The 13,195-nt window shown below is 43.4% G+C and overlaps 1 protein-coding gene across 9 annotated transcripts in view; it reads right to left on the bottom strand.

The window, feature by feature from the left end:
* Positions 1–401: 401 nt before the first annotated feature.
* Positions 402–13,195, bottom strand: part of RSPO2 (R-spondin 2) — a 156,344-nt gene continuing 143,550 nt past the window's right edge. For 5 of the 9 annotated variants that reach the window (XM_084848934.1, XM_084848938.1, XM_084848933.1 and 2 more), the window contains one exon: positions 438–1,241. In XM_084848934.1, coding sequence (XP_084705060.1) covers positions 1,132–1,241 — 110 coding nt within the window. In that variant the 3' untranslated portion in view covers positions 438–1,131. Of the gene's footprint in view, positions 1,242–13,195 lie in introns of all 9 variants that reach the window. The other 4 variants (XM_084848940.1, XM_084848941.1, XM_084848942.1 and 1 more) reach the window with 2 other exon arrangements.

The following is a 13,195-nucleotide window of genomic DNA, read 5'->3' as shown; positions in this document are numbered from 1 at the left end:
TTTTATCCTCCTAATAACTGTTAGGTTAGGCTGAGAATCAGTCACCCAAAGTCATCCTGTGAGCTTCATGGCCAAGTGGGGACTAGAACCTGGATCTCACAAGTCCCAGTCCAACTGCTATACCACTCTAGCTTTTAAGAAGACATTATGAAATCTGATCATATAGCTTTGCCCTACATTTGAACCCTGATCACTCAATTAAGCACTATCTTGAAGGAAGCAAATAAGGGGAACAGAACAGGTAGAATACATGAGAACATGCTCCCTCCAATCAAATCTTTCTCTCTCTCTCTCTCTCTCCAATTTGGCTCATGGAAAATCTCACCGACTCCTGCATTTTATAATCCTCCCAGAAAAACTTGTACCCCTTACTAGAACCAAAGTGACAGAACACCAAAGATGAAAGATGAGCTGCATGTACAGAAAACAGACACATGCATACTGTAAATAGGTTTATTCATATGTAGACAGCATAATATGTACACATGGGAACTGCTGTGCTCTTGAAATACTAAGCAGCAACTCCTGTGATATATCAGTTGAGAGCAGTTTGACTATACAACTGGTCCAATATAACAGGTGCGGAGGACAAAGTACGTTATCTATGAATATCTGCTTAGTGTTATTTACTCTTGAAAATGTACAATATGAGAAACAAAGGCCATAAATGCAATTCTAACTCCACAACTTCCTTTCCTTATATAAATATGCACAAGTCCGCCACCCAATGGCGATTTGCAGCCTTGAGCTCCTGCTGCAAAGTTGCACACCAAGAAGCTGGCCACTTCCATCTTGCAGGCACTGAATTAAAACAAAAACTAAAAGAAAAATGCTTCTGACACACAGCCACTGATTCAACTCAGTGGTCTTCTTCTGCTCCTGGAGTCTCCAGGTTTGGGGAACAACGACAACAATAAGAACAATAGAAACAACAACAATCAAAGTATAAATAACACACACAAACAAGCTTCTGGACATTTCCCAGCCCCCATAAGTTATTTGCAACCAATACTGTCAAAGCAGCTGAATCGCAGTGCATCCGTGTGCAGGAGCAGGTAGCAGCTTCTGTGCATTTTGCAAAAACATGAACAAAAAAAAATCGCACATGTATTGACGCACGGCAAACAGTCTCTATTGACTAGCTCTGTCTGTAGCTAAGAAGCGACTGTGTTGCTTCTGTGCTCTTTCCATCAAATTCTTTTTCTTCTTCTTCTTGTCCTTTGCCTTTGGTGTCCTCTTTCCTAAAACAGACCGGGGTTGGGGGGGAGACACAGACAAGCCAGTGATCAGCAAACAATGAAGTCATATGATGATTATAGAAACACAGCATTTTTTCTGGGTTGGGGGAGAGAATACAAAAGTTAATTTCCAAAAGTACTTTGATGGGGACTATGATTTAAAGTCAAAGGGCACAATTCTACACATGTTTGGGCTAATGCTCATTTGCATTACAAATGCCTCTCTTTGCTTGAATGTTCACATACAGTAATGGTCAAAGGTGACTTAAAATTCACCTATTAAGAGCCTCTAAGGCAGCTGTCCCCAACATGGTGCCCTCCAGATGTTTGGGACTACAATTCCCATCATCCCTGACCACTGGTCATGTTGGCTGGGATTGATGGGAGTGGTAATCCAAACCATCTGAAGGGCACCATATTGAGGAAGACTTATTTTGGGAACCCCACAGGCCAAACAAGACATGAAGCTAGAAGGTGTCTACACTCCACATCTGTGACTACTTTTAAGTATTAAAACAACAATAACAAAGATGCAATTAAGTGATTATTTTATTTTACCACTGTCTATTTGGAAAAGAGAACACAAGAGCATACATATACTCTGTGTGTGTGTATACACACACACACACACACACACAGAGTGGCCCAAAAGTAGGTATACAGTATAGTTTATTTGCATTTTATTACATTGTTTATTACATTTACATTTGTTTAACACTGTTTAATGTCGTAAGTGCTTGAAATGTATTCCATCAACTGTCACTCCCTGTCACTCCCTCTTCCCAACTGCCATTCTGACTCCACCCACACATCTTCTACGCGCACATTCTCTCCCCTCCCATCAACATTCTAAACAACCGTATACCTACTTTTGGGCCACCTGGTATAAAAAATATATATATTATACAGGATTCTTCCTCAGACAGAATGGGAAAAAAAATAACAACAGGATGTCATGTAACCTACGACTGGTCAATGTGTTTCACAATGTTAAAGTGCTAAATAGCTACCATGTATCTGATTGTCTGGAGCATCTATTGCAGTTGCCACAAAGATGCCATCAACAACGGACTCCTCATAGCAACTAATCCCTATCCATATTTACCATAGTTGCTTTAATACAGCCTTCCCCAACCCGTTGTCCTCCAGATGTGTTGGACTACAATTCCCATCATTCCCAGCCAGCAGGTTGGGGAAGACTGCTTTAATGAATTGAGCTCAGTGACCAGATTGCGATTCCCCATGCTCCCTCTGGTGGACATGAGGGATGTGGAAGCAGAAATGGATTAATGAGAACTCAGTCACATTCTATGCAGTACGGTGCTCCTAAAAAGTTACAGCAGCCATGTGGACACAATTCACCACTGGAAGGCCATCTTTTGTGGCTTTACTCAGGCTCTAGGCTAGTGTGGTGATACCAGGTGGGTGGGAAGATACAGAGCCTGAGGACGTGACACAATGATGGCTCCTCTTCTGTTCCTCTCCACTTCACTCACAGACTGCTGAGCCAGCATAAAAATAATAATTTACAATTATACAAGAAATGGAATACCAGTTCTGTGCAAGGGAGTTCTTGTGTAAAAAACTGCAGTATTGAGCATTCTTAAGCACACTTACCTGGCAATAAGCCCCACTGAATACAATGGGGACTTATTTCTGGGCAAACATGCATAGGATTGCGCTGTGAATTCACTGACTGCAGTGGGATTAATATGTTTCAACTAAAACCATTTACTGGTACAACCAGGAACAAGTAAATTGGGCATATTTATATCTGAATGTCATTCATTCATTAATTCTCTCTCTTTCTCTCTCTCTCTCTCTCTCTCTCTCACACACACACACACTATCTAGTACTAATCACCTGAAATATTGTTTGTTTTGTTGTAAAAACAAACAAACCAAAAACCTGTGTGTGTGTGTGTGTGTGTGTGTGTATGAGAGAGAGAGAAAGAGAGAGAGACTGAGAGAGAGACTGAGAGAGAGAGTGCGAGCGCAAATGTGCACGCAGGCATGAGAGAGAATGGTGAAATCAAAAGGGTCTCAAGAGTTTACTTCTTGGTTGTTATTTTAATTAAAAACTGGCACCAAAGCTCAACAGCCTTTTGCCGTCTTTAAATCCAGTCCATTCCACATGATAAGACCCAAATCCCACTAGCCATTATTCTGAACTGTTCTGTTTAAATTACAATTACATCTAAATAGTGGGAACGCATAATGAGCTCTGAAAAAACAAAATTCTCAAAACAAAATGGCCCACAAGTTCCTTCCTATTTTGAAGTCTTTATAGAATGTGTTTGCTTAGGCAATACTATTGTTATTTAATAAGTCAAAACTGACAGGATCAAAACAGTTGTCGGTTGCGCTATCAACCACACATTTCCTCTGAGGGCACAACCTCCATACCTTGAACCCTGAATACTTTTGAGAAATGTAATGCTAGCTAGAAGGGTGGTGGGGAGAATTTACGGCTAGCTCTGCTTTCCCTGGAGATTTTCTCACTGAAATAATAGACAAAAAGAAGAAGGACAAATAGAAACCATATTAAGGGCTGATTCCTTGGGAAATCCCAGAATGCAGATAGACATTTTGAGGCAGCCTTTCCTTGACTCCATGTTCAATCCAGGTACTTGTGAACTGTAGGTAAGTTTGCCATTTGGATGGTTTCCAGTTTAATCTTGTTACCTGTTTTGTTTTGTTTTTAAAAGATCCACATCAGTGCTAGTCAATGGGTGGATTTAATAAGATCGAGACTGAAATAACTTAGCATATGCATCTTAGCAGCTCCCATTCCAATTCCCTTGCTCCTTCTGGAGCAACTGCAGACAGAGGCTGCCTTTACATTAAAGAAAAAACCCATAGTCCTCCAATTGCTTCAATGCAACTGATGCTAGAAAGGCTAGAAAGTCAAGGATGCAGTTTTCTATCACCCAAAGATTACAAAAAAAGTTACTACAATGTATGGATGCAATGGCATGTCCCTTTAAGACATATTCCTAGTGAAAGACCAATGAAATGTAATAGACTTACGAGATTCTATGTCATTGATGATTCCAGCAAAAAACAGCAAACACTGTAATTTGAAGGCATTCCCCTTATTCTAAATACATCAGCTGAAACATACACGTTGATGCTAAGATCATCAAAAGTCCAATCTGAATTTGGGGATGGGGGTGGTGAAGGGGGAAAAACAGACATCTCTCTTTTTTTTTTTGCACTTTCAGCTGGGTCTGAAACTCACCAGAGTATCCCCATAGGTCCTCTAATCTGCTGGCCATCATCTTTCCCCCCAAAATGTCATGTTCTGAGGGCATTTTGCAGGGAAAATGGCAGCTGCAACAACAACAAAAACCTGGTGCATCCCCACCAGTGGCAGTTCTTTTTTTCCACAGCGGCCATCATTTTTCCCCCCCAGAATGCCCCTTGGCTTGGGAAATTTCAGAAGGGATGGAAGATGGCAGCTACCAGCTTATCAGAGCTGTGATGCAGCTCTAGTAGGTTTCACTCCCCTGAAAGTAGTCAAAATGGACTCTCTAATTTCTTAACTTGTGGATAGGGGCTTAAAATGGGAGGGGGGAAGGCATTTTGGCCCAGCCCTAAGTTCTAAAATAAAATATCTGTTCTAAAACAAGGCTGATAAGATTTATCTGAAGTTATCTATTAAATCAGCCTGGTGCCCCTTCAGACATTTTGGACTACAACTCCCAGTATTCTTGACCACTGGCCATGCTGCCTGGGGCTGCTGGGAGTTGATCTGAAAACAACTGGAGAGCACCAGGTTGGCAAACGTTGTATTAGATCATTCCCACAATCATCTTCATCAGAAATTCAGATCCAGGTGAACACTTTACACCAGGGTGGACAACTTGCACCCCTTCAGATGTTTTTGCCTACAACTCCTACCAGTAAAACCAATGGTGAGGAATCATGGGTGCTGTAGGCCAAAACATCTGGAGAGCCAAAAGTTGCCCACTCCTGCATTAAATTGAGGTCTGTACAACTTTGACTGCACTAGCCACACATAGTCCAATAGCCATTTCAGTTTGGGTCAGCTGCCTGACAATCTTGCTGCTTTTGTAATGCCAGACAGCAAGCCCCTGCTGGACTACCAAACATGGCCAGTGAGCTGTGTCCACTTTGCTGGGACACATGTTGTGCAGGCCTGCTTCTAAATGGTGCTCGAGGCTTCTAGCACTGCTAGCACCTCATCATTTGGCACATTGCCACAAGTGTCTGCTGTTCTTTCCAGATTATTTGCTTCCTTATCAGAGCTGGACTTCAGTAATTATTGTGTTACTGTAATTAAGTTCTCCATCAAAGCCTGTGATCCATAATGGCTAGCCTCATTAGAACAAAGAGGCACAAATTAAGATGAGCAGGTAGGATGGAGACAGGCTCACAAGAAGGTCCTAAAAATGTATCTCTTTAGCCACATTTCTCTTTAGAAGAGGGAGAGAAAAAACACACCTTATATCAAGTCAAGCCCCCCCCCCCCGACATCCATGTACACACAAACGCACGGACACACACACAATGCATAGAATTGCACCTTTACTTTCAGCCTTATATCATATGATATACACAGAAGACAGGTCATCAGAAGTCAGGTCATCAATAAACACAAAAGTCAGGTCATCAATAAACACCAGTGACCCGGTTCCATTGGCAGCCAGACATGCCCATGCCATAACACTGCCTCCACCATGTTTGACAGATGATGTGGTATGCTTTGGATCATGAGCTGTTCCTTTCCTTCTCCATACTTTTCTCTTCCCATCATTCTGGTACAAGGTAATCTTGGTTTCATCAGTCCAAAGAATCTTATCCCAGAACTGGGCAGGCTTTTTTAGGTGTTTGCTGGCAAAGGCTAATCTGGCCTTTCGGTTCTTGAGCGTTACCAGTGGTTTGCACCTTGTTGTGAAGCCTCTGTATTTGCATGCATAAAGCCATTTCTTTACTGTAGATGTTGACAATGACATGCCTACCTCCGCAAGAGCGTTCTTGACCTGGCTAGATGTTGTGAAAGGGTTCCTCTTCACCATGAGCAGAATTCTGTGGTCATCCACTTTAGTTGTCTTCCATGGTCTTCCTGGCCTTTTGCTGTTGCTGCACTTACCAGTTAATTCCTTCTTTTTCAGGATGTTCCAAACTGTTGTATTGGCCACTCCCACTGTTTTTGCAATCTCTCTGATGGGTTTATTTTGTTTGCTCAGCCTAATGATGGCCTCCTTCACTCGCATGGACACCTCTTGGGGCCTCATGTTGGGGGTTCCAGTGAACAGCTACCAAATGCAAATGTAACACTCAGAACCACCTCCAGGCCTTTTATCTGCTTGATTGGTCATGGGGTACCCAAGAAACAGGCCACACCTGGCCATACAGCTGCTTGTCAGCCATTCGTTCCATTACTTATGAGCCACCAATGATGGGGGTGTGTGTATGCCACTGGCTGCATTTCCTGAATGGGTAGTGACCCACTTTTGTCAAATCCCTTGAATTACAGTTGAAAGTCCTGACTTCGCTCACATCTGGGTGTGTTTCCTTTCCACTTCAATGTGGTGGTATACAGAGGCCAACTGTCAAAATAGTTATCCTTGTTCCGATATTTCTGGCCCTGACTGTACTTATTAATAATATGTATATACCACCTTTCAACCAATGTCACAAAAGCAGTGTACAAACAATAAAACCATAATATAGCATTAATACAACATTAAACCCACTACTAACAACATAAAAGGCCAAATTAAAGAGATGCATCTTAATGAATTCCTTTCTGAAAAGCTAAGAAAGTGGAAACCAATCTTAGCTCTAAAGGGAGACCATTCTACAATTTGGAAGCTATGTAGGAGAAAGCACTTACTATAGCACAACACTGTACACTGTCAAATCCATTGTTTGTTTGGCAACAGCATAGTTTCTTTGGGCAGAATATACTCTACAGCCACAGGAGGGCACTAGATATTCACAGTTAAAATCAATTTTTTGAAAAATCAGGGGTGTGTGTGAATGTGCGTGTGTGTGTGCACGTTGGGGGGGGGATAAATTTAATGGTATTCCTCTATTTTTAGTAGAAATTATGCAAGGTTTTCCCTGTTTTATTATACACACACACACACACACACACACACATATTGATCGATGTGTAACAGTTCTGAAAGGAAAATGTTATTGGGAAATTGAACAGAAAATTGCTACATGATATTTTAAAAGTTTTACTTTTACTTATACTTAATAATATAAAGCATTGGGATAAACTCCCCAAGCCAGGCTTTGATTAGGCCTCTGAAAACCAAATTCTTCCCTTCCCCCCAAATAGCTCAGTTTATTCTGAAAACAGTTGTGAGCCAAATAGGATCATTGTGCTCTGCCACCAATCCCTTGTCCATCAACCCCAGTGAGTTTTCAAACCTGTACCTGCCACACCTTACCTACCTACTTAACCAGCTTGCTGCTCTGGCAGTGGTGGTGAAGGAATTGAGAAAGATTTCTCTCACTCCCTCTCTCCTTTGACAACTGATTCACTTTTATGGTTTTGAAAGACAGGTTGCTTACGTGTAACTGTAGTCCTTCGAGTGGTCATCTGTGCATTCACACATATGGGCTCTACGCCTGCATGGATCCTCTATTTGGGAAATTTCTATAGCTGAGGAATGTTTTTGGCAGGAACCCTCCCCCACTGTCCCACTGCACATGTCCGAGTGGGTTCCCTCCTATCTCCTCAGTTCCATGAGACTGCAAAAAGTTAGTCTTCGATCCGAGGATCCCTCAGGATCAACATCAAAAAAGGGTATCGACACCAAAGAGGGGACAGTGGGTGGGTTGTGTGAATGCACAGATGACCACTTGAAGAACTACAGTTACAGGTAAGCAACCTGTCTTTCTTCTTTATGGTCTCTTGCATCACACATATGGGCGACGGACAAGCCAACCTACCGGAGAAGGGAAGGTGTCCTACTGTTAACACAGACAAAATTACTGCTCTCCCAAACATGCAATCCGATCTTGCATGCACGTTCAATGTATAATGCTTCACAAAAGTCGATGGGGTAGACCACGTTGCAGCTTTGCGTAGGTCCTTTAAAGCCACCCCTCTCCCCAAAGCAGTTGACACTGCTATAGCCCTTGTCAAATGCGCTTGGATTCAATGAGGAGGCTCATGGCCAATTTGATGATCTGAACTAGCCAAGCAGCCAAGTTCTGGGTTGATACAGATAATCCCTTGTTAGGACCAGCATAGCATACAAATAATCTTTTCGATTTCTGAAACGATTCAGTCCTTGCCTTGTAAAACGCCAAAGCCCTTTGGACATCGAGATTGTGCAAACCTCTCTCCAACTCTGAAGACAGTGATGGAAAAAAGGCTGGAAGAATAACAGACTCATTGAGAAGAAATTCCGAAACGACTTTTGGAAGAAATGTGGGTTTGGGACAAAGGACAACCTTCTTTTTATGAAACATTGTAAATGGAGCATCAATACAGAGAGCACAGAGTTCACACACTCTCCTAGATGACATGATCGCTACTAAGAATGCCACTTTCCAGGAGAGTAAGTGCATATCAATTGTAGCCATAGGTTCAAAGGGTTTTGCCATCAAACCTTGCAGTACCAACAAAAGATTCCACTGTGGGACCAGATCCTTCACCAGAGGAACCAAGTTCCATAACCCACGTAAAAATTGCTTAGTGAGAGGGTGAGTGAAGACTGTGTAGGCTTGTATCTGTCCTCTCATAACTGAGACAGCTGCAGTGTAAACTCTAATAGAAGAGAACTTAAGACCTTTCTCAAACAAATGATGAAGGGAAGACAGAATATCTGAAATTGAACTTGAAAGGATAAAACCCTTTAGAAATGGCAAAACTCTCAAACATTGTCCATGTACTCTGGTACGACCTTCTGGTAGCTGGTTTCCTTATAGCATCCAATACCCATTGCACCTGCAACAACATGGAATTTAAACTCTTCTACCTAATTCTCCATGCAGTCAACTTCAGAGTGTCCAGATCTGGATGCCGGATCTGTCCTCCATCCCATGAGATTCGATTCTGTAGGAGCAGAAGACGAAGAAAATTTCCTTTGGCCATGTCAGACAGAATTGTGAACCACAGTTGTCTTGGCCACCATGGTGCGATCAACAGACAATTGGTCTTCTCCTCCTTGATCTTCACAATCACTCTCAGTAGCAGAGGAAATAGAGGAAAGAGATAGAACAATGTTCCGCTCCATTGAAAGAGAAAGGCATCTCTCTTTCAGGCACAAATGGCGTAGCGGATGCCAGTTGCGTCCCTACTCTTTGCCGTGATAGGCTACGTAAATATTTACATAGCCTATCACGTTTAACAGCCCAGACGTAAATGGTGTTGGCCACGCCGGACGCCATTTACATCCTCAGAGTGGCGGCAGATGAACGGAAGATCTGGACGGCAGATCCGGAGGCAGGTAGGATCTGGTCCGCTCCGACTTCGTGGGGTGGCGGGGGGAGCAGTCCGTTCTGCCATGGACTCCGGGGGCCGAATTCAATGGAATTCGGCCTCATTTGAGTCCGTGGCAGATTCCGCGGACATCCCTAGAAAGGGATAACCTGAGTGGGAGCCAATGTTGATTTCTCCTCATTGAGGCAAAGGCCCAGAGCTTCGAGGAGATTCAGGACAACTACAGTGGCATGAGACCAAATTGCCAATATCCGCTGGATAATGGAGAAAGCCAGGGAGTTTCAGAAAAACATCTATTTCTGTTTTATTTGACTATTCTAAAGCCTTTGACTGTGTGGATCATAACAAACTGTGGCAAGTTCTTGGTGGTATGGGGATACCAAGTCATCTTGTCTGCCTCCTGAGGAATCTGTATAATGACCAAGTAGCAACAGTAAGAACAGATCATGGAACAACGGACTGGTATAAGATTGGGAAAGAAGTACAGCAGGGTTGTATACTCTCACCCTACCTATTCAACCTGTACGCAGAACACATCATGCGACGTGCTGGGCTTGATGAAGCCAAGGCTGGAGTTAAAATTGCTGGAAGAAACATTAACCATCTCAGATATGCAGATGATACCGCTTTGATGGCTGAAAGCGAGGAGGAGCTGAGGAACCTCATGACAAAGGTGAAAGAAGAAAGTACTTCTTTAACTGCTGGGTTGCAGTTAAACCTAAAAAACCCCCAAGATTATGGCAACCAGCTGGATTGATAAATGGCAAATAGAGGGAGAAAACATGGAGGCAGTGACAGACTTTGTCTTTCTAGGTGCAAAGATTACTGCAAACGCTGACTGCAGCCAGGAAATCAGAAGTCGTTTACTTCTTGGGAGGACAGCAATGACAAATCTTGATAAAATAGTGAAGAGCAGAGACATCACACTGACAACAAAGGTCCGCATAGTTAAAGCAATGGTATTCCCCATTCTCAACCTATGGCTGCGAGAGCTGGACCATACGGAAGGCTGAGGGAAGGAAGATAGATGCTTTTGAACTGTGGTGCTGGAGGAAAATTCTGAGAGTGCCTTGGACTGCAAGAAGATCAAACCAGTCCATACTCCAGGAAATCAAGCCAGACTGCTCACTTGAGGGAAGGATCTTAAAGGCAAAACTGAAGTACTTTGGCCACATTAATGAGAAGACAGGATATCCTGGAGAAGATGCTGATGCTAGGGAAAATGGAAGGCAAAAGGAAGAGGGGCCGACCAAGGGCAAGGTGGATGGATAATATTCTGGAGGTGACGGACTCGACCTTGGGGGAGCTGGGGGTGGCGACAGCCGACAGGAAGCTCTGGCGTGTGCTGGTCCATGAAATCACGAAGAGTCGGAAGCGACTGACCGAATAAACAACAAACAGTGGCATGATCCAGAGACTCTTTTGAAGGCGCTAAGAGAAGCCAGTCATCTAAATATGGGTAGATTTTGATGCCCTTGAGACGGAGGTGCACACATACTACTGCCATGCATTTTGTGAACACCCTCTGAGCAGTCACTAGTAGGAAGGGTAGGACACAAAACTAGAACATGTCGGGTCCAATCACAAAACACAGGTATCTTTGATATGTCTCTTCAATGCTGGTGGAAATAAGCGTCCTTGAGATCCACTGCCGCAAACCAGACACCCTTTTGAAAGAGAGGGAGGATAGGTGCCAGGGCAATCATTCTGACTCTCTTGGCTGTGATAAACCGTAAAAGAAACTCCTGTCCTTCTGAATAAGAGAGACGTGTTGAATGGCACCCTTCTGAAGAAGTGACTCTGTTTCGAGATGTAATGGTTCTGATGATAGGGTCATTCGGACAATTCCCACAGGAGGGAGGACATCAAATTTGATCTTGTATCCTTGGTGGACAATTGCTAGCACCCAAGAGTCCAACATTATTGCATGCCACACTGGGAGAAAGAAAGAAAGAAAGAAAGAAAGAAAGAAAGAAAGAAAGAAAGAAAGAAAGTCAGTCTCCAAAAATCAGGGTAGGCGGAGATGGGAAGATACCCAATAGCTCCATGCCAAAGACGACATTTGGAAGCGGTGTCAGTCTTCGTCCAGGATTGACAGAACTTAGAGGAAGTATACTGTTTCCTCAGTTGCTGCTGCTGCGGTTGGTACCCAGGGGTACGATCTGCAGAATGCCTCTCAAAATATGGCTAGTGTCTAAACCAACGTCCTGATCTGTAAGACTGTTGTTGTTGGGGCTGTCCAATGCTCATCTTCTTTGTTGTTGATCTTACCTTTTGAACTGAATCCATCTCGTCATCCGTTTTAGAATTAAATAGACCCCCACCATCAAAAAATAAATCTTCAATTCTAGATTGGGTCTCTAGTGTTAGTCCAGCCGAGCGGAGCCATGCATGGTGTCGTAAAGCTACAGAGCCTACCATGGATTTTGTATTACAGTCAGCCTGATGGTGAGCGGTATTAATTTGTTGACGGGAAAGCTTAACTGCTTCTGCCTGAAACATTCTGGCCAGCACTCTCTGGTTGTCTGGAAGGTAAGCACACAAAGAATCCATCTTTTCCCACAAAAACAACTGATACTGGGACATCGTTGCCGGATAGTTCGCAACACAAAGTCCTAAGGCTAAGAGTAGCATCTACATCCCATCATATCTAGTTTGAGTCTTTCCTTATCCACTGGCGAAGCGTGCATTTCTGCGACCAACCTTGAGGCCAATTCAACTATTATGAAATTCGGACTAGGAAGAGAGAATAGACAAGAGGAATCTTTTTCTTGCACTTTATACATCGACTCCAGACACTTTGAGGTGGGTGCCACTGAAGATGGAGTGTTTCAAGTTTGTTTCATAGTCTGGAGGAGAGCGAGAAGAAAAGGAATCCCCACTGGAACCAATGTCTTCGTATATATGGCATCAAAACCAGTTTTTATATGTGCTCAGTGGGTTGTTGCACATCAGTTCCTAGAGACTGTGTCATCCGTAACACCTGGTCCAAAAAATGACCCATATTTTCTGAGGGGGAAGCTCTGTCTCAAGTACCCACCACTTTGTCTGGTGATGAAATAGATGGAGGCATGGAGGAATAGGATGAGAAATCTGACTGATAATCTTCCACAGACTTCTGTGAGAGATCTCTCTGGCTTATTGCCCTTACCTGCTCACCTTGCTGATGAGGAGGAGATGGCAAGGGACGATGAGGAGGAGCCTGATGCACATAGCCTTGGGGCATATCCAAAGAAGACGAGCGTGGAGGAACTGGAGGTAGTAGTAAAAAGACGTTGTGATCTGGTGGACATGAAATTGTAGCTGAAGGGCCAGTTCTGTACCGAGGAGAAGTAGCTCTTACGTACCTCGTTCAATCATAGCACAGATCTCAATGCAGTCGTCACTCGTCACAATGGTAAGATCTTGGGGGTGGCATGGACCAAGTAGAGAGTCAATCCCAATCTCGATGTCATAGAGTATTCCTCTTCATGGTACCTTAAAGGTGATCGGTAGCAAGGGACAGATTCCCTGGGAATGGCAG

This window comes from Heloderma suspectum, chromosome 4, assembly GCF_057233095.1.
Source record: "Heloderma suspectum isolate Gila_16-S chromosome 4, 16-S_ref, whole genome shotgun sequence".
In the NCBI taxonomy this organism is placed as follows: Eukaryota; Metazoa; Chordata; class Lepidosauria; order Squamata; family Helodermatidae; genus Heloderma; species Heloderma suspectum.
This window is presented reverse-complemented; position numbering and strand designations above follow the sequence as displayed.